General features: G+C 40.5%; 1 protein-coding gene across 2 annotated transcripts in view; it reads left to right on the forward strand.

Moving 5' to 3' along the window:
* PELI2 (pellino E3 ubiquitin protein ligase family member 2) overlaps positions 1–21797 on the forward strand; it is a 66082-nt gene that overhangs the window by 38552 nt on the left and 5733 nt on the right. Inside the window, exons 3-4 of one of the 2 annotated variants that reach the window (XM_053980674.1) lie at positions 1769–1840; positions 18129–18230. In XM_053980674.1, coding sequence (XP_053836649.1) covers positions 1769–1840; positions 18129–18230 — 174 coding nt within the window. The remainder of the gene's footprint in view (positions 1–1768; positions 1841–18128; positions 18231–21797) is intronic. The other variant, XM_053980675.1, reaches the window with a different exon arrangement.

Here is a 21797-nt window from a genome sequence, read left to right on the forward strand (position 1 = left end):
CAGCCAGGTGTCTGCTAAGGAAGGCAGGAGCCTCCCCTGAAATGGACAATGGAAACCCCCTCCCTCTGAATTGTTATCATTTTGAAATTAAGGGGCTCTCAGGCAAAGGTATGGGAATAGGAATAACAGTTCTTTATTAGGGAAGAAAATTTAAATAAAATAAAATTAAAAATGCAGTAATACAAAACAACACTGCCAGAGTCAGAATAGGAGCTGACCCCCTGTGGGTCAGGGAGGTGGCAGCAGTGCCATTCCATGGTGGCTCAACCCTCCTGCAGTGCCAGCTGTGCTTCTGCTGGAGCAGGATCCTGGACAAGGCTGGAATTTTCCTCTGGAGCTCCAGGGCTGCTGGAGATGGGCCTGGGCTCCCTCTGGGAATGCAGTGGGGCAGAAAGCTGCTCCTCTGGGAATGCAGTGGGGCAGAAAGCTGCTCCTCTGGGAATGCAGTGGGGCAGAAAGCTGCTCCTCTGGGAATGCAGTGGGGAAGAAAGCTGCTCCTCTGGGAATGCAGTGGGCAAAGGCTGCTGTGGTGTTCCCAAGGTCAGATTGTATCCAGGTAGGAATGCTTGGCTCCTCCCCTGGGTGGAGCATCTCCCCATGGGATGATGGAATTTTCTCAGCCATGCAGGGACACTCAGTGGCCATGAACAGAAGAGAATTAATAATTAATAATTAATAATTAATGGCCCATGAACAGAAGAGATCTCCTGGAGGGAGGATTGGTTGTGGGAGAGATAAAGAAGAACTGCCCAGTGAACAGAGGATACCTGCTGCACAGATAGGAATAGAATACACCCCCATTTCCAGCCTAAGACAGCAGTGATGTGGCAAAAGTATCCACAGTTCTGCTGCATCTGCTCCTCCACTGCTATCAGCCAAAGACAGGGACACGTCAGCCCCAAAATGGCTTTAAACTGCTCTATTTCTAATATTGCTGAACACAATTTGACAGGCACGTAATGCTCTCTTAAAGCCTCTAACAACAGTTTCATAATGGACTAGTGTGGGTTTAAGCAGGCTTTCCTGAAGTTTTAGATTTGCTGATCCAACCCTGAGGGCAAGTATTTAATGCTTCAGACCCTCCAGACTGTTAGTTACACTTCATAGTAACATTTCCTTCTTCAGGTAGTGCTTTGTCTTTTCATAACACTTAAACCTCCTTTAATTTGGCAATTTTAGCTATCAAAGCTAAGACTTGAGTGGCAGCACAAAGCTGTAATAAGGATACATTTGGTTACAGACACAAAACCTGTCTTACATCTATACTTTCCACTGCAGAAAATTCTGTTTCACACCTGTTTTTTCAAGACCCTTTAAATATTTTTTTAACAAATAAATGCCTTTTTTTTTTTGCTTATGTATTTTAGTAGGACATAGTTCTTTTTTTGTAGTGATATCTTTGCCAGCATTTAGGTATTGAGTGCAAGTCAGGGGAACTGAATAGTTTATTCATGTACTTATAACTCCTTGTTAAGGGAATGTCTATAATATTTTGAAAAGAATGTATTTAAGTAGTTACCTGCAATTCACAGAGCTCTCTGCCTGGAAAGTGAGCTTTAGCTATTGTTCAATATTTATTTTTAGAAATTGTGGTAATCTAGAGAGGTCTATTCAAAATATTTTACTTAAAAGAGAGTATGTCAATATTTGGCAGGATGCAAATCCTGACTTTCTCAGATGCTCTCAGCAAGGAGAGGGGGAAAAAATCTATCAAAACCATTGAGAATTAAATGCTCTGGTGTTATGCATTATTTTTGTTGCATTTCAGTGGAAGACAGATTATATGATGGATGACCCCAACCTTCTGCAGGTGGGATTTGTCACTGGAATTGAAGACAAGGTAGAGTACCCAGGTGAACAGTCTGTGGTAAGCAGTAAATGGGAGAAACTCACTTAGCAGGCTCTAGTCCCAAAAATTCCTTGCTTGCCTATGTAATAATGTGAGGAATCTGACATTTCTGTGACTTGCTGAGTGTAAATGAGATATATAATAAATATATTTATTATATATCTATTGGTGTCTATTAATATTTATAATAAAAGATACTTTGAGAAAGTGTATGAGGACGCAGTAAAGAGGAATTCTAAACTATTTATCCTCATGTTCATGAAGGAGGGATCAGTTCCTCATCCCTTTGGGTTAGATGGGATCCCTTTTCTGTAACGAGGCATTCTCTGAGTTTGCTGGGAGCAGGAGGGAGCCTGGCTGTGCCTTTCCCAAAGCTTGCACAGCACCTCCCTGCTGCCTTTTCATCCCTCTGCACGCATTTTCTCCCTGTATTTGGGGAAAACAGCAGGTGTCTGTTCACTGTAGGGTTATAAGGTGAGTCCTGGTTTATTGAGGACTTCCTAGAAATACAATTTTCTAAATGAGTGTGTTCCCAAGGATCCTAAGTGGCTAAAGAGAGAGGGAGAGAGCACCTGCTGGCTTGGTAATTGATTGCTGGAGTGAGAACAGTGGGGAATTCCTGAACAGCTTTAATGGTCCTCTAAGAGCTGGAAAGGGATAACGAGGGTCCAGATCCCTGTGCAGGATGGGAATATGGCATCACTGCACACTGGTATGAAAAGTCAAAAAAAGAAATGGAAAGGAGCTTCAGGTGATATTATCTTCACTGTTATCAGCTGGCTATTAATTAATTTAAGTCCTGGTAAATTATTTGTGAAATTGAAATTCCTGAGCTGGTTATTAATGGGATTCTGTAGTAGTAAGCAATTTTCTAGCATTAAATGCATCACATGAACAAAAACCTTTGAAAAACAACAAAGAAAACACAAAATAACAAACCCCATAAATTTCATTTGATAAAACTGGTAGCAGTTCATGTGAAAGAAGGGTAAATAAAACTGAACAGCTTCATGGAGTTGTTTGCCCATTTAAAAATGGGCTTTTAAAGAAAACCACATTGGTTATCATTAACTCTAACTAAAATAATAGCAAAGTGAAATACTTGGAGGATTTCAGTAGGGCCTATAGGTATTGCCACAGAGACTGTGCCTTGGAAATGAGAGTTGTCTCCAATTGGTAAAAATGTAATTCTGTAAAAATGAATTTCTGGACTGGGATGAGCAGGGAGTTGTGGAATTGAACAATCTGTGTTGACGAGGCTGCCTTATCCAGTACAGATCTGCTGTCAAGTGTTCAGAAGGATTCTGAAATGCTGGAGAGGATTCAAACAGGAGTAGCAAAACTGATTTGAAGGAGGGAATGGAGAGACTCTGCCTGGTATAACAGCAAATGAAAACTGGCAGCTGAAATGAGCTGTTGCACAAGTTACTCCCCACAACTGCCCGAGAAACCTGGCACAAAGTGCCTCACCAATTTGATTCTGAACTCCAGCAACTGCCTAGGAATTTCCACATGCTGCTGTATGAAAACTGATTTCTTTGAAGGAATCTGGTTTGCTTTTAATTTAGTGTATTTTACACTTCATTGATGAAATCAAATAAGCATGAAGCAGATGGACATGTTTTAGCCAAATGTGATGCACTTAAACCAATGTGGGGGACAACAGGATGACTTTGGAAAATAGCTGGTATGGGGAAAAATTAACCTGATTAGGTAATTCTGTTTAAAAATCTAAATTATAATTTCTTTCTGCTCTTTTGGAGAAAATATTAAGTGTGCAAAACTATTTGGTTATTCTGAAGCAGGTGTTCACTCTTGTCTCTAGGATCTGGGTGGAGGGTGGAATGAGTTGTGTCCCAGTAACTGCAGGGTTTTGAAAATGATGGAAAATGTTCCTGTGTGTTGTAGTAGGCACTGTGTGCAGTGTGTGGAATGGGAGGGTAATGGCTGTTGTAAAAATAAATTAGGGCTGTTTGTGAGTAAGTGCTAAAATGGACCTTTTTTTTTTTTTTTAAGGCGTAGAAAATGATGATGCTTGTAGTGAGAGGAAAGTCTGTGTACATAATGCAGGGAAAAAAAAAAACTGGGAAGCATTAGTGTGGGAAGATTAAAGGAAGAGCCCATCTTTAGAGCCCATATGGGATTTGTAGCTCCAGCTCTGTCTGCAGAGACATCAGGGAAGGGGGTGAGAGCCCTGAGCCTTGATGGATGCAGGGAAACCCTCGCAGCTCTTGGGGCCTTTTGTTCCTGGTGCTTCATTAGGCAAAGCAGATGTGAGATTTAAGGGATTATTTGCTACTCCTACAGAGGCTCAACAACAAAATCCAATACCAAAAGACCTCAAACTCTGAGTTTCTATTTCGTCTGGGGAATTGTAAATTTGGAATGATACTGTATAAAGTCTAAAGTGTAGTTTATAATCAACCACAAATTTTGATTTATGGCTTCTGTGCCATCATTTAAAATCCCTGTTATCCACACTCCCTGATCTGACTTAACAGTCAGAGGGCAGATTTGCTGAGTGGAAATAATTTTACATCAGTTGCCACATACAGAAACAAAAAGGTCAAAGTGAGATACTGTGATAAAAGCTGTTCTGAATTACCTATTACATGTAATAGCTGTATTAATAATAATAATAGTAGAGGTTGAGAGAGCAGGATGGGTTAATGTAGCTGAATAAAACACCTTTTAGGTGTGAAATATTTTCTGCATATTATCTTGCTTGTTAACGAATACATGTCATTATTCCAGAGATTTAATAAAACACTGGAAGGTCAATGCAAAAATGAATGTTTTGATAGGATAAGATACACTGGGACAGAGGTAGCTGGAAGTCATGCTGCAAGTGGGGAGTGCATTCAGCTATTGAGACACTCCAACCTTTCCCTCAATGTTTATAGAACCCAAGAGAGGTTCTGCTGCAGTTTTCTGAAAGGAATTCTTTAAGTAAAGCCAACTCTTGGTGTACGATTTGTACGTAAAAAGAATTTTTGTGTTGGCACTGCACTCTGTGGTCTGCGTTTCTTCAGCATTGCTGTGCTATTAAGTTCTTGTTTTTAAGGATCAGTGAATCTATACCAGCTTGCTGGGTGGTTGTTAGAAAAATGGGTAAGTTTTTTCAGTTATAATTACATTAAATATGAATTTAAATATACTCTTCATTTATATTGACTTTGAAGAGATTATCTTTCTGGATTTCCATTTATTATATTTGCTCTAAAAATATATAAGCTCTTAATTATTTTTTTTTTAATCTGGCATTTGATCTGGATTGCCTTTTTCATCTGTTGTCTTTAATTAGGCATCCTGCTGGGTTTTGTAGCTTTACAGTTCATACCTTGTGAAAGAATCAATTGATTTCAGTGCAGATTCCCACGGTTACTATTCTTAAATTGCTTTCTTAGAGTGGTGGCAGAGTTCTTGCAATTGGATCTTCACAGCCACTGCTGTTTATTTAAAAGAAACAGATTACTCATGATTTTTCTACAGCCTGCAGGAGATGATTTGATAATTTATTTGTAGGCAGTGTTTGCTCCAAGGAGTCACCAGAGCTGCTTCTTAATTCACTCACCCGCAGTGTCTTGGGGCTTCCTCTGGATACCATCCAGATATTCCAGAAGTGCACAGGAATGTAACTAAAATTGCACCCAAAGCATGTGATTTCAATGGTTTTAATTTTATATATATATATATATATATATGTGTTCCAAATAATGTAACAACTGTCAGTAAGTATTTAGTCAAGAGAATGTAAAGGGCAGATAAGTCTGGAGATGGAGGTTGGTGCAGAGGAAAGGCACAGTGGAAATGATTTAAATGATTCTGGGATTTGTGGGGCAGCTCTCTGGAAAGTCAAAATGGGGTTTTTGGCAGGGGGTTGCAAAAGGGATTTTTTTTTTTCTTCTTATCTCCAGCATAAAAATGATGGGTGAGTAAGCAGTGATCTCTTGAGCTGTGTGTGAAATGTGTAATGGCTGTTCCAAGTCCTGCTCTCAGTAAATCTGTAAAACTGTGGATAGTGATGTGGTTTGAAACATGTCAAATACTGCTCTAAAATCTCTCAGAAACATGTGTGTAAATTCATTATTTTTTCTTAAATTAAGCAATAATATTGAGCACATTTATCATCTTTGTTATGGGCAGCCTGATAGCGCTGTGTGCTAAATGCCCTTCACTGGCATGAGATTGGGATTCCAAGCTCTGCCAGGAGAAGATCAACACAGCAAAGGTTTTCCTTCCTCCTTGCTAAAACCGAGCTTAAACAACTGTTTAAGAAATCAAGTAGTTTAAGACACCAAATTAAAATCATGCTTTAAATCAGTTAAAGCTGGGAAACACAATTAATTTTTATGTCAAGAACTTCTACCCAGGCATGCTGCGGGGAAAAAAAAAGATCCTTGAAGTGCTTTTTGCTGTCTGTAATTTCATAAACCTGTTCTCCACATGAATGTGGGCTGCTTTATCCTAGGAAGCACTGGATATTCTATAAACCTAATTAAAACTGTGCCTTATTAACACTGTGGGCCTGCTAAGTGCATTGTGTCATTATTTAAGACTGTTACTCAGTGCTTGTTTCATTCAATATAAAGCCCCAAATCCCACCTTCCCCTGGGAAAATTGTATTTTTCATAGAAATAGTGACATGACATATCATATAATTTTGCTCATGCAACTTTAGGTTTGTGCTCTACCTCTTTATTTTTAAAATAGAAAAATAAAATGTAATTTTAAATATTATAATCTTGTCTGTGTGTGTGTGTTCAGATAATTTGGCTCTTATTACTAAAGGTATATCTGGGGAAAAAAAGTGTTAATATGGGATGGAGTTGTGCCTCACTTCTGTCTGAGCCAGCCTGTTTTGGAGAGGGGCAAAGCAGGTCATATCAGTGGTGAAATCATGTTGTGTGAAGTGCAGAGCTTCTGATGAGCTGTTCTCTTATCTGACATTACATATGAATAGAAAGCAAGTTGCCTGTAAAGCTTGCTTTAAATTTTAATAAACTGTAGAAAAGATAAGTGGTAATTTCCTGATGTGGATGCATCTAGTAGTGCCTGCTAAACCCAAATTCCAGGATCATAAATTTTAAAATTAATCTTAGTGGCTTGAATTTTTAAGCTGGCATGATAGATTTAAATTTTAGGGAAATAAATTTCCCTTCCTCTCCTCTGTCTGTATCAATCTTACTGAAAAACGACAGAAGATTCAAATTTGAGAACACAATGAAAATAACAGGAAGGGAGGGCAATAGAGGCGACTAATCCTCTAATTACTTTCTCTGAACACTGGGAATTGGGCTGCAGAATATCCTTCAGTACAATCTAGAGTAAGCTAAATTTATTCCATTCCAAAGCTGTAAAGGGAAGGATTTTGCTACCAGCTCAGAATAGTAATGGACTGTGGTGGTCTTTATCTGATGGGAGCGAAGCAGATGTGGCTGCTCTGTGAACGCCTGGCTGCAGATTTGAATTTTCCTGCCTCTTAATTGCCCTGTGCTGGCCCTTTCACACCCTGGGGTTTGAAATGGAACTAAACAATTCCATGATTATATAAACCATGGGGCAGAGCCCTCTGCTCTGGGCATGGGGGCTGAGGATGTGGCACATTTACAACAGAATTCCCAGAATGACAAGGTTGGAAGAGACCTTAAAGACCATCGAGTCCAACCCAGCCCCAACACCTCAACTAAACCCTGGCAGCCAGTGCCACATCCAGGCTTTGTTAAACACACCCAGGGATGGTGACTCCACCACTTCCCTGGGCAGACAATTCCAGAACTTTATCACCCTTTCTATAAAAAACTTCCTCCTAGTATTCAACCTGTAAACCTGTATTAGGAAGTGACTGTGTTGGACTCTCCTAGAAAGTTCTCTTTGGCTCCACACTGATATCAAAGCTGTTTGGTGGCAGATGTGACCTGTATTTTGGCTCAAGTGCTCTCAGCCAGTTCTTTTGTGCTTGCTTTGCTCACTAGTGTGCTGTTGATATTGTTACTTTCCCCAATCCCTTATTCCACACTGAAGTTTAGTAAACACACAAGGATGCTGAAGTTAAGTGTGTGGCTTTTAGCTGAACCTCCCTCTGCTGGTGCTGCTTGTAACCTCTGGCTGGTGACTTGGACACTAAAATTCTGGAGTAACACTGAGGGACAAAATATTCTGGGAGAAATGAATCTTAAATCTGGTTGTAAGCACTTTGTTGTAGTTCTGAGAATGGGATTTGCTTTCTCACTGTGTTTCTCAGTTTGCAGGGTGGGGAGGCAGTACTGGTCCCACATCCTCCCAGAGCCCTGACAGGTCCTGGCTGCAGAGATGGTGATTTTTTTTCTCTCTTGGATAATTTAGAAAGGTTTGGGAATCGGGGCCAGCCTTGTTTTCAGTTTTGCATAGATTCAGAGACAGCACCAGAGGGGTTTACAGTCACTTATGTTTTGGAATGAGCCTGGCAGCTGCACATGTGGAGAGGAAAGCTCCTTGCTTCACACTCGTTAGCAACTTGATTTTTCAGCTCCTGTGCAGCACATAAATCAGGTTTTAATTCTGACTGCTGTTTAATGTATTATCTTGTTGACTTAAATCATTTAAGTAGCTCAGTTAAACACAGTTCAGAGTGTGTGTGTGTGTTTTTAAATACACTGAGTTGTGAGTAAGGAATGTGAGTAAGCTCTGAGCTTTGCCCAGGAAGATGCTTGGTAATGTGTATAAATGAGAACTGGAAATGGTACAAATACTGTGTTCACTGTGCAATTGTAGGGCTAAAGAAACCCAGAGTGATTTTTTTCCACATGTAAGATGTGGGCTATTAACTTGTGTTAGTGAACTGAGAGGTCAGATGATTCCTTTCATCCTGTAGGAGACAGATCCTACAGATTTACCTGGCTTGTGCCTTCTACCCCCAGAAATCCCTTCAGTAAGGATGCTCTGTTTGAAAGGGCTTAACATACTTTAGCCCAGAGCTACTGTCGAGTTTGCCCAACTTGGTTCAAGCCCCAGTTGAACTATTGTACAGGATATTTTTTTATTATTGAAAGTCTCCACAGAGGAAATTGCCACAAAGTCCCGTTTGCAATGACTTGTTGCAGTTCCTACAGCAATCCCAGACCAGTAAAAAAGAACCTGATTGCTTTTGGGTTTGTTCTGTCAGAGTGTTTTCTCTGAGGACAGTATTCCATAGTGTGATTTCTAGAAAGCAGCTTCTGTCCCTTGATGGGCTCTGTAAAATCTAACTGCTTTCCAGAAGCACTGAATGGCTTTTTGGCAAGAAGTATTTGCTTTTTTTCCCCCTCCCTCTTGAGAGAATTTTGTGCAGCTGCTTAACAGGTCTGTTAAGGTAACTGTCTGGAGAGTCTTTGGCTGCCTTAATGTAAAACTGACTTGTGTCAGATGCAGTTTATGGATTCTGGGAGCTGTGGAATGATCTGCAGCTTCTCCTGGTGTTATTGTGTGCTCTCCTTTGGCAGGCAGGCACAGCTTGGTGCTCAGGGGTGCTTTGATTCACAGAAGCATTCACTGCTGATGAGCCGAGTGTACAAATCTTTCAGGCTGTGGATTGATAGAAGCCCTTGAGGGGACTTTATCACTGTTGTTTTTTTTTTTTTTTTGTCTGGCTTTTAGTTAAGGATTCTAATTTGTGGCTATTTTGTGTGCTTGGCATACCCAAATACATGAGTGTAGCCAGGCATCTGCTGCTTTTGTTCCTGATGTGTATAAATGAATTGTAGACTGTTGGCACCAGAATGTTCAGTTACAAACACTGTTGCATCCTTCTCTAATTACTGATATTTTTGTGGGAGTGTCAAGAGTTTTGGGGATGTAATCCAGCTGCAGTGACAAAATCATGTTCATGCCTTCATGTTTAAATCTATAGTTTTGTAGTCTTCCTGGAGAAATCCTACTCTTAGGAAATTAATGCCAGGAGTTTTGGGGTCAGAAGTTTTGCTTTCCAAAAAGTCACACATGAGGGAAGGTCTTACTGGTGTTCAAAAAATATCTTAATAATTTGAGTGTAATCTGTATTGAGAGGAATATGGAAATCTAACCTGTAAAACAATGGAGAATCCCCATATAGTCTGTAGTGATCAGTTAAGACAATGAAAAGAGAATCCCTGCTGGAGTAAATAAGAAGTATAGTGGGACTTTTTTTTTTTTTAACTATTGTTGACTGCAAATATTAATGCAAAACTGCCAAAAATCTGCATGTGACAGTCTGATACAGCACCACTGAAGGTCTCCTATCAAACAGATGAAACTCTGCATAGGAAGTGATAAACAGAAATGTCTCCTGAGGCTCCAGAGCAGCTGAAATGTGTCCTCAACACAGGATTCCCAGCAGGCAGCTCTAGAGCAGCTGTGATAGAAAGTGTCACAGCAATGTGCAGGCACTAATGTGTCCAGAGGAGCATTCTGGATTTTGGAAAGGAAGATCTGGGCAGTTTGGTGTGATGCCTCTGAGCTGGCTCTGGCTCTGGTCTGTTTGGGGGAGCAAATTCAGCAAACTGACTAAAGGAGGAAAAACACAGATAATTCCAAAGATGGGTGAAAGATCACTTGTAATATAATGTTGCTGAACATGGGCAGAAGAAAATGGAGAGAAGAAAGATCTTAAGGGCTAGAAAACTGAGAAGGTGAGACTGGGAGGAAAATGGTTCATAGGTTGGTTCTGTAAAGTGTTGGTTCACAACCACCAAAAGCTGGTGATTTACAAAGCAACTCCTGAGCTACTGTGTCATTAAGTTGGTATAAACTGGTGTCTACTTTGAGCTGCTTTTACTTATTAGGGGGAGCAACTGGGCTTGCAGAGCTGGTCAGGAGTCCTAGGAATGAGGAGGGACTCTGGGCTGGTCAGTGGCTGCAAAAATGATGGTTTGGACCCCCAACTTCAATCTGTGCAGTTTCACCAACACCCCCTGTGCGTTTTGAAGGTGTTTTGAATACTCCCCTTTTGTTTGAGGAGTAGCCTACTCCACATTCTTCTGAAAAGCAGAGTATAGCCAAGTGTCTTATCAGCCCTGGTGTAGTTTTACAGTAGCTTATCTAGGAAAACTTCTCCCTTTCTGCCTCCTTCCCTGCTGCAGTGCCCAAGCAGAGCATTAGGGAATGGCATGTTTTGGTGCTGCCTCTCTGGGGAGGGTGCTGTGTGTGGTATTGGCTGGTTGTCTAAAACAGCACAGATTCAGCAAATGGAGAAAAGGGTTTAACATCTGCCTGTTGAGTTGATAAATGGTGAAGTGCTCGAGTGGCAACACACAACCCCACATGTGCACTTGGAGCAGATGGCTTTGATGTGTGCTCGAGACAAATGTGCTGTCCCTTCTGTCCCCTCCAGCCTCAGCAGGAAAGGGTGCACAGAACAAACCTGGGAGTGCTTCAAAAGACATAAAAACGTGAAGTGTAAATAAACCACTCTGTGCTGACTTTGTTTCTCTGTAGTCACTGAGCCTTGAGTTTTGGAGGGTGATCTGCATTCAGTAAATTGAAGTGGGGTGGGTGACCTGCTATTTTCATGCTTCAACTCGTTCATTGTGACAGGGATTGCAGACAGTGCCACACGTAGGTCGTTTCAAAGTGACAAAATTTAATTCCTTTGTGGTGGCACGTTGCCTTCCCTACACTCAGTTACTGGCTCTTGGTCTTTTTTTGGTCATTTCCTAACACTCATTTAGTTGTCAAGAGAATATTGACAGCTGAAGGATTAGAGACAGACAAGGTGTTAACATTGATATTTCAAAAATGACTGCATAGATGTTGTTGCAGTTGCAATGTTTATAAGGAAGGGGAAAACCCTGGAAGAATGGGCTTGTATGGAGCTGTGCAGGAAGCAGATGCAGAGTTAAAAGAGCTGGGCCAGTGGTTCTGGTTGATTCAGATATTTCAGTCTCTCCTACAGGCACATTAAACCCTTAGGTTTTCCATAATAATGTGTCTTTCTTTGCAGAAGGCTGTAGGAAAATTACAGTATATATATAATAGCTGTATCAGTAGGCAGAGGTCAGTGTAAATTTATTGAAGTGCTGTGTTAGAGAAGCAGTAATTCTGGGCAATTACTCTTAGGTTTGAGACAGAGTAAAATTGCAAACAGTCTTAAGCTAATGTTCTATGAATTGGCATTTGTCTTAATTTGCTGGGAAACTTCCCAAGTGGTGGACATACTTTTCTGATGTGGGTAAAGTATCAGTGGCTCGTGCTCAGGAGCTTTTTTAATGTTTTCTTATGATAACTCAGAGTCTGCTGGCTCTGGCAGTCAGTCTGTCCAAAAATCCAGTGGAAATGGGATGTGTTCTTCACTTTTGAAGGCTTCCTTCCTTGCTGGCTAAAGCTTCCCTTTAAGTTGCAAGATCTTTTGTCTGACATCCCTGAGTGTTTCTTGTGTTCTCTTTTTATAAAAGCAATGGAAGGCTGGCAGCCAAGTCTGAAAGCATTTAACTCATGAAGGCTCTGCTGTCATTAATTTTAAACACGTCACGGTGGTGTCGGTCAGCTCGACTAGCAACAAAGAAAACTAAAGTGTTCCCATAAATCATTTTATTGTCCTAATCCAACCTAATTAACTAAACTAAAAATCCTATTCCGATGAAGCAGCCCTTCCTGTGAGACATCTGCCTCTTTCTTAATGGATTTTAGCTTTTATTTCTGCTATGGTGCACAAGAGTTGGTGACTGTAACAGCATTAAGTCCCTCTTGCCCTCTTTGGGGAGCTCACCTGCCACAAGGGAATTAATTTTAAATTTCCAAATGCAGAGTAGTTTTTTATTTTTTCTCATTCCTTGGAAACATGGTTTGCAAGCCAGGAGGAAGCAATAAAATCTCTATTTCTAGAAGTGGATTAGAGTTGCTCCCTTCAAGCTTTGCAAGCAGCAGCCTAAAGGCTCTGAGAATTTTGGGATCTGCTTCAGTAGTTCATTGACACGCTCCTGACATGGAAGGTTTGACTTAACAGTGTTAAGTTGATATAATCATGCCGTGAGCTCCTGACCTGTTCTTGAACTCTGGGGCTGGAGGTGACTCAGGGGAGCGAGCAGCACTGTCAGTGTGCAGGGCTTTGCTGTGGCACACCAGGACATGCTCCCAGATAGGGAACATCTGGCTGAGCACAGATGTAAATTCAGTGTAGGAGAAAAAGGTGGAAATGCTGACTAAAGAGCCATTTCTGCTCTTGGGGATAATCTGTTGAAGATTTGTTAAGTTCTAGTTTCGTTCTGTCCTTTTTCTGTATCTTGGCTAAAAAAGCAGAGCACTAAGAAACACTGGTTTTAAATATAGCCTTTATATATTTTTATTCCCATTATCTACGAGGTGCCTTTCTGTGGGGTGAGGCAATTTGATTTTCTCACTTCTTGAAATGATGATAAAACTGATAGCATCCACCTTTCCAGGGGAGTGAGTAGAGAGCAAAGAATTCAGATGGACTGAGATATTCCAGGGGCTGGCAGAGTTTGCAGTGTTGCTGCTGGGAAAGCAGACTCTGTTTGATCTCTATTTGATCTTGGCTCCTCTGAGACCTGACAGATTTGTAAGTCATAGCCTTTAGCTGCTGCTTTGATTGCGAGGGCAAAGTGCTGGAACGAGGTTTTGTTCTCAAAACGGAGAGAAAGGAGCAAGAATGAAAAAGTGTGTGTAAGGAGGCAAGGGAAAAACCAAGGCCAAGTGTAATTCCAGCCAACAGGAAGGGTATAACTGGAAACTTGAGCTACTAGCAAAGTTGAAAAATGAAAAATAAAAAGTAAAAAGGAACATTTGCTTGAGCCATGTTGTTGTGAGGTCATGGACCTTCTCCTTTCAGTCTCTGTTAAAATCAGGCAGTTTTGATCCAAAATCACCAGAAAACAAATCTTGAGGTAATGGGGGGAAGCTGTGGGGTTTGCCTGGAGCAATAGGGAGGAATCTTCTTGCTCACCTTAAGAGCAGGCTCAGCATCCAGTGAGGCTTGGAGCCTCCACCTGGGGAGCCCCATGGAGATGGATGGATTGCTGTGCAAACACGAGCCCTGTCCTGGAAAAGTGCTGGCCAAATCTGTCCCTTCATGCCACGTAGAATATGGCACTCAGGGTTCCCTTACTGCTTTTGTTTGGCATTTGGACTTCTAAAAATCCCTCAGCCCCACTGTGGACATAGTCACTAGCAGTGCAATTATTCTGGAAAAATCTCTTGTTGGTGTTTGTTCCTCCACAGGGATTTTGTCAGTTCACCTTCCCTTTGCTCTGTGTTTCCTCCAAAGGGAGCTCAGCACCTTGAGACAGTTAAATGTAGAAAACCAAGTGTTGTGTAGGCAGCTGAATTCACCCAGCCTGTGTTTCCCCACCAACTCATGTGTCTTATAGTACAACTGGTTACAGTTGAGCTATAAGAACTAGAATTACTAAGATTATTACTAAGATTATTGCAAACATGCTTGTATAATGTTTAGTTACAAGGGAAAAAAACAAGACCACAAGAGAGTTACCTCAGAATGTAAATGCAACACTAAACATATATAGAAATACAGGCTTATAGTGTAACTGTACCCCACGCTGTGCATCACATACCTCTAATGTGTCTTTACAACTACCAAAAAGTTGGTTTTGATCTGTAGTTAGTATTGAGTTAGTATTAAGTTAGTATTGAGTTGTATTCCAAGTAAAATAGCAAGGGGTTCCTGCAGTTTGGGGCGATTAGCCCTACTAACACCCCACATAACAATGATAGATCAAAAGATAAAAAGTACACAATTACTCCAACACAAATTTACTTCTCACTGTCAGGATTTGAAGACCTTTTGAAGACCTAGTTCTATTATTTCTGCATCTGCTTTGGCACTTAGAGTAGCTGCAGCTCACACTTTAGCCACATTTAACCACATTCCTACTGGACAAGGGGTGGGATGTGCTATGGCCAGCCTGGAGCCACATGGTTTGGATTGGCTTGGTAGGCTCAGGCTGTGGATGTTAGTGAGGTTTTTCCAGCATTTCTATCTGTTGGAAACTAATTCAGGGTGATTTTTTCCCCCCTGTTAAATTGATAATTTTCATTAAACTTTTAAGAGCCTGAAAAATAGGAACAAACCGCTCAAAGTAAGTGCAGGGAATGGTGAAGGAGCCCAAAATGCTGGAAGTGCCTGAAGGAAGATTTCCCTTCCATGACAACCCTGGGATTTATGGTTGGATTTGATGATCTTAAAGGTGTTTTAAAGCTAAAATGATTCTACAATTCCACTCACTCAAAAGCTTAGTGGATTCTAAGAAAAAGCTTTGAAAATTTTTACTCTGGTGGATCTTGGCAGCCTCAGAGTGGAGGTGACGAGGCAGAAGTAGAGTTTGGTGCCAGGTTCTTGTTCTTCCTTGTCCTGTTTTCCTGCCTGGAAGGTGGACATGGTGTTGTCCAGCCTGAAACTCTGAATTTATCAGTTAGAGCTTGTGAAGCTGCTGTAATTCTTGTGGGAGTCAGGGCTTTTCTCATTACTTCAGTTGCTACACCAGGGCAATTATGTGACAGCATCAAGGGGTTTTGAGGAGGGAATCCTGCTGACAGGAAAACCGTCTGAAAATGTGAATGCTAGACGCAGTAAAAAAGCAAAGTCACTATTTTGGTTGCAGAAAAAACAGATTTGTGCAATCAATCTCCAGACTCTTTTGGGACTCGTAGTAGTGTGGTTCTGTATTTCCTCAAGCAGTCAAAATCCTTCATGATTTTGCCTGTGTCTGCATTCCACTTGCAGCACTGTTTTATTAGGAGTCTTAACTTCCACTGTTTAGTGCAGTTCCTGAAATACTGTTACTTGGCTCTTCCATTTTTTTATTTCTTGACTTGGAAGTGGCCAATTGCTTTGAGACCAGCACTTAAAATACCTGTAAAGTGTCTGAATTGGAGTAACTGTTGGTGCTGAGCAGGCTGTGAAAGCACACAAGTTGAAACATTTCTCATAACGTTCTTGGCTTTTTCCATAAATGATTACACAATTCCAGGAAATTAAATGTAGCGTTTCTTCACTGAAAATAACTGGGTATAAATAATGGAAAACAAAGAGGAGGGGAAGTAGATGGGGAAAGAAAAGTTGGGAGGGGAAAGGAGCACACAGAGAAAAGAAGATTATGTCCTGCCCTGGAGTTTCAGAGGACAGGCTGACCCTGGTCAGTATTATTAATATATCTAAGCCCTGAGCTCTGTAGGCGTTGGGCACGACCTGACTCAGTAATTCAGGAAGTCCTTGTGTTTCCTTCTGTGTTTTTTCCATCAGACCTTAAAACTTTCAGCTTGGGTTCTCAGCAAAGCTTCCATGTGCTGCAAAAGCTTGTCTGACACCAGGCTGGGCTTGGGGCACACGTCCCTGCCTGGGTGCTGGTGGCCACTGCTGCACAGAGTGGCTGGAGCTGCAGTCAGCACTGTCACATTTACACTCTGTCCTCTGCTGTATTCCAGCTGCAACAGAGATTTGTGGAAATGAGTGAAATCTTTTATAGGAAAGCTGTTGCTTTCTGATCTTTGAAGTGGTGATAGCTGATAATATGAGTATGAACTGATTATTCTATATTAAACTTAAGGTATAAGGGTCTCGTGTTTATTTCTTTATTTCACTTCATTCTTTTTTTTTCTTTATTTCTTTATATCCTGGGAACACCTTTATTTCTTTTCTATCTTAGGAACACCTGAGACCTGCCTAGGGTTTGAGATCCCTTTCTTAGTTGTCAAACAGGCACAGAGGAAAAACTTCTGAGACCACAGCTCAGTGTCCTGGCAGGTCACAGAGTGTTAGTGACTTAATCCAAACTGCATTTTGGTGCCATTTGTTCTTACAACTGTGTGCCACTGTAGTGGTTATTACAAAACACTGTAAATAATCTAGGAAATTCAGAATCTGCCTGTTACTGATTACCAAGTGTGTTTACATGACTTTCCAGCTGTTACAATGCCTAGACTTCATCTTCAAGTTTTGCTAAAAGCTTTATTGCAGAAAAGAAGTACCGGGAAAGTTTGTCTTGCCTAATCAAAGTATGGTTTGGTGGGAAAGGACCTTAAAGATGATCCAGTTCCACCCCTCTGCCATTGGCAAGGACATTTTCCACTAGACCAGGTGCTAGAACTTCCAGCAAGAGGCACTTTGTAAAAGCATTGTCTGGTTGTTAATGCATGAGGTTTGCAAGAAACAATTCTTCCATTACGTGTTTTCAATAATTCTGTGTCAAATACTCTTGCTAACCCTTAGTAGGCTTTTAGTATGCACATAGATGTTTTTAATACCTCCAGCATTCAGAAGGATTTTTAATGATTTGTTCAATAATTGATGGAGCTTTGGCATAATTTAGGCTTTTGCAAGGGAGAGCCAGCAGATGAGTAGAATATATTTAGTTGTTTAGTTTAACCATCCCTATATGTGAATTCTTCAGGTGAAAAGCAGAACAAAGGAAAAGGAGCAAGTGAAAGAACTTCTTGGAGAAAATTATCCCCTTAACTAAAAACTGGAAAAAGCCTTAATTAACTTATTAATTCATTGCTTAAGTGTCTGCAAAGAGCAGTAAGAGTCATTGCCTTCCAGAATTGTGTGTGGTTCTATGGACCTTTATATTTACATCTATTTCCCTGTTAGCCAAGAAATTCAGTTTCTCAGCTCATTTCCCTCAGTCTTGGTGAGATAAAGCAGAAAACAGGAGCTGTCCTCTTCTTGTCTTCTTTTAAATACAGAAATCCTTTTTAATCTTTGATGTTAAATCCATATCTGTAGACACCAGTCTACTTTGACAGGTAGTAAGAAGTACCCTTTAATGAGGAAAACTACACTGAAAGTGTTTGGATTTTGTCAGCAGTTATATAAAACTGCTGGGCTCTTTCTGATATAATCAGAAATTCACTTACCGTGAAGTCCTGGCTTTTAACTGGAAGTCAGTTCTGTTGTTCACTTACTTCAAAAACAAACAAGCCAAAGCCCCCTCAACTCCAGGTCTTTGTTAGGGTACAAGTTGCTGCAAGGGTTAGGAATTGAATATAATTTCAGAGAAAAAAGGTGCTTGGAAAAAATACAGTATTTTTTACATACAGAATACCGTATAAAAATGGTATTTTGTATGTAAAAATGTATATAGAAATGTAAAAAAAGTACTGGGTATTTCTGAACTAGAAACAAACAAGTGCAGCTTGTGGTTTTCCATTAAAAACAAACAAAAGAAATCCTGTTGTATGTGCTTACCCAACCTTGTAATAACATGTTACGATACACTGCTTTTCCTGATCACAGCAAAGGTGTTTATGTAGAAAAATGATTTGATTACAATATTTCTGTGTGTAATAGACATCTTTTTTTTTTATCCACCAGGCAATCAGCTCAAAAGGCCACCACAGTGTCTGTTACACATTATCCAGAACCCAGACAGTTATAGTGGAATATATTAATGACAGAGATACAGACATGTTTCAGGTAAGGCTCTAAAATACTTGGATTGTTTTTTAAAAGCAACATAAGAAACCCCAGTTCTGCCTTATCCTCTGGGTGTTCTCTGTGACCTGTGGGATTTCCACAGTCTGACCCAGCTGCATTAATTTGGGAGCACTTTGAAATTTTGCATTATTCTGCTCTTTGCAAACCCACACCAGCATCTGTTAATACTCTTACTGACTTACTCCTTTAATTGTACTCTGCCTTTTCTCCAAAGACAAACAGTACTGGAGAGAAATGTGTGCTCTGTTTGGATTCATAAGTGAGCACAGAATTACACCCATCACCCTCCAGATAACAATGTAGCTGGAGTAAAAAGGAAGTTGGAGGAGTAGGACCTGGGGTGGGGAAGGAGGAAGGTAAAAGGAGCTGGGCAGTAGGGGAGACAAACCAGAGATAAATGATATTTATAATTTCAACTCATTATGATGAGTTCCTGAGGGGTGTGCAGATCTCTCAGTGCACACAGGTGGTGTGGGCTGAGTTTTTCTAAGCTCCCATCTAATGCCCAACATGTGCTCAATGTCCCCTGTCTGCATTTGTGTTTTTCTGCATCATTTTGGTAACCTGAATGATTTTCTTGTGCCATGGTTATTTTTATGTATAACAAGAAAGAGCAGAAATTCTGTGTGTACTTAGAATTCAAGCATGGGGAACCCAAGTATGCCAAACAACCTTTTTCATTCTAGACTGGTCAGGTCTGTGCTATCTAGAGCATCTCACCAGGAATTATTATCCCTCCTCATTCAGCCTTTCATATTTTAAAGGGTCAGCAGCTGAGTGCTGTTGACAGAGAGGAAATAACTCTTTGGAGGTGTTGTTGCTTCTCTTGACTTGTGTGTTTTGCTCTATATTAAATTTTCCAGTGTGACTGAAACTATTAGGTCCAAATAGGAATTGATTAAAACCCAGTCTTATTCATTTGCTGCAGAATGAAGGATTGAACAGCCAGGGTGAACTGAAATAGGTTTTTCTGTGTTGACTAGTGAAAGAAAAATGAAACCCATCTATTGGGGTTACTGTGTGATGCTCCTTCAGCTCTTGAATAGCTACAGTTCAATTTTTTCCTGTATATAAATTTTGAAAAACCATTTTTGAAAGCTGGATTTTTCCTCTTCTTGAGTGCAGTACAAAATGAATAAAGAGTTGCAGAACAGCTGCTTTTTCTGGGCATACTGCATAGACATCTATTGCATAATGTCCTAGTGGTGGGTACAGCTTTTCTGGGGGGATAAAACACCATTTCAGTCTTGGGCTGTGTGGAGGTCCTGCTGTGACTTGATCTCAGTGTGACCTCGAGCGCTGTGTCCTGGTTCAGGTTTCTGCTCCCTGGCTTTCCTGAGGATTGCATTCCATGCATTGGCCTGCAGGGGCTGATAAAGGAGTGATCTGCTGGACTGTGGCAATAATTCCCCACTGAAGCAGTGCCAGAGCAGCTGAAGAGGTTTCCATTATTCACATGAGCCATTAGATTTGAACTGTTCTCATGAATCTGTTGGAGAAAAGTTACTTGAGGATGTTTAGTGCAGCCCTGTGGTACATGATGACAAAATTCATGTCTGTTGATCCACAGAGTAGAGTTTCACTGTTGGCCAGGCATCACTTAGACAGACAATCCTTGGAGTTTGATGTTTTCTTTTAAAATGTGTGTTCTTGACTTGTGTAGGATGTGGAACTTGAAAAGGGAAGGATAATTCCTGGACCACAGGCCCCACTTGGATGGAATTAACATGCATTATCCTGGGCAAATCACTTGGCTTTTTGCTCTTTTTTTCCCCCACTGTGCTTCTTGAGCTGTTGTTCTGCTGCGTTGTTTGTAGTTTTGGTTTTTGTTTGTTTTTTTAATGTGACTATATTATGAAATCTGTGTGCAAATGCTGCTATGCACCTTTGTCTTAGTGACATCCAGGTCAGATTTCTTAATTTAATTACAAAAGAGTGTACAAATGTGTTCCTCTGCCATCTCCCAGACTCTTATGTGCTCCAGCATCCATGTGCTGCTATAAATAAAGATTTTCTTCAGAGTTTAACCATTCTGTTGATGATGCATCAGGTGAAGTTGAACCTGTTCCTTCATGGTTTGATGGGGTGAAAATGGGTTGATTTTATCTGCTCATGCCAGTACAAAACTCAAAATGTGCAGCTCCTACCATAAATAACCACAAGTTTATACAAGAAGCAGGTACATTCAATACAAAGCATTGATTTTTTTTTTTCTGAAAAACGACCCTTCAGAAGATGCAGAATTCAATTCTCACTCTCACCAGAGTGAAATTCTGTTGAAGCCCAAGAACCTGCAGCTGTTAAATTCTGTGCTGGCAGAGTTTGCCTTGTCAGGAGCAGTGTTTTACTGACAGCAACAAAGCCAGGCACTGCCTGCCTCTCACCCAGCTTTAACAATCACCTGCAGAGGACACAACTCCTGCTGCCTCTGCAGCACCTGGCACATTTATGGGTTCTTGTTGGAAGTAACTCGGGGAAATCAGATGACACAGTTCACAAGAAGGGGTCCCAAAATACAGCCTGAAGTTGCTAGAAAGAAGAAAGTCACCTGTGCTGTACAGGAAAATGGGAGAAAAATGAGTAATGAAGTGTGTAAAGAGCAGCTCTGAATTCTGGACTGGGTCTGTAGTGACTGCAGTCTGGCTGCAGCTGCAGATGAGGTAAAAGTTCTGGAGGGTGGATGTTAATAGCATCAAGTTCTTCATTTATTCCTTAGGCACTTGCTTTTCAGCTGATCTCAAACCCAAATTCACGATGTAGTACAGAGCTTGAGGAAGTTGCCAGATTTTAAAGGCCACATTTTCAAATAAATTCAAATGCTGAAAAGTAGCACAATACATGAGACTGATCCTCTAGAAGGCCTTCTCAACTGGAAAAGGGAAGAAAACCAAATATTTAAAATACTTGATTTTGCATAGACATACTTGTGACACAAATGATATAAGTACTGAAGTGTTTATATAAAATGCTACATATCATTCTAGAGATTTTAAAAAAGCAAATAGATGCATTGTTTATAGATCTTAATGGTTATATCTAAAGAAATTGGAATTTCATGGTGAATGATTAGTGTGATGTAAGGCTGGGAGCACACACTTGTGTGCTTTGTCATCCTTTAAGGAAAAATGAGGCAGATTTTTCTCTAATTGCATCTAAAAACTTTGAGAGAATGATCTATTTCAGAGACTGCAAGAGGCAGAAACTTGTTATGAACAAATTAATTTCATATTTGTTATTGATTATCCTTTAAGAGACTCCATGTACAGATGGAGAATAGTCACAAGTTATTCATGAGGTTCCTGCTGCTGCTCAGTGCTGACTCTTAGCAGGAATAGCTTTGAATGGGAAATAGAAGCTGGTAGAAATAATACTGTAAAAGGAAGAAGAATATTGCTTTGTAAGATTTAGCTTCAAGTTGTCAAGTTCTATAAATCAGGAATATCCCATATTAAATAGTTTCTAAACTCTCTCTCCTGGGTATTCTAGTAGACACTTTCTGTGAGAAATTGAAATGTGGACTTTTGATTAGGCCTTGTTGAGTATTTC

The sequence above is a fragment of the Vidua macroura genome, chromosome 6 (genome assembly GCF_024509145.1).
Source record: "Vidua macroura isolate BioBank_ID:100142 chromosome 6, ASM2450914v1, whole genome shotgun sequence".
NCBI lineage: Eukaryota > Metazoa > Chordata > Aves > Passeriformes > Viduidae > Vidua > Vidua macroura.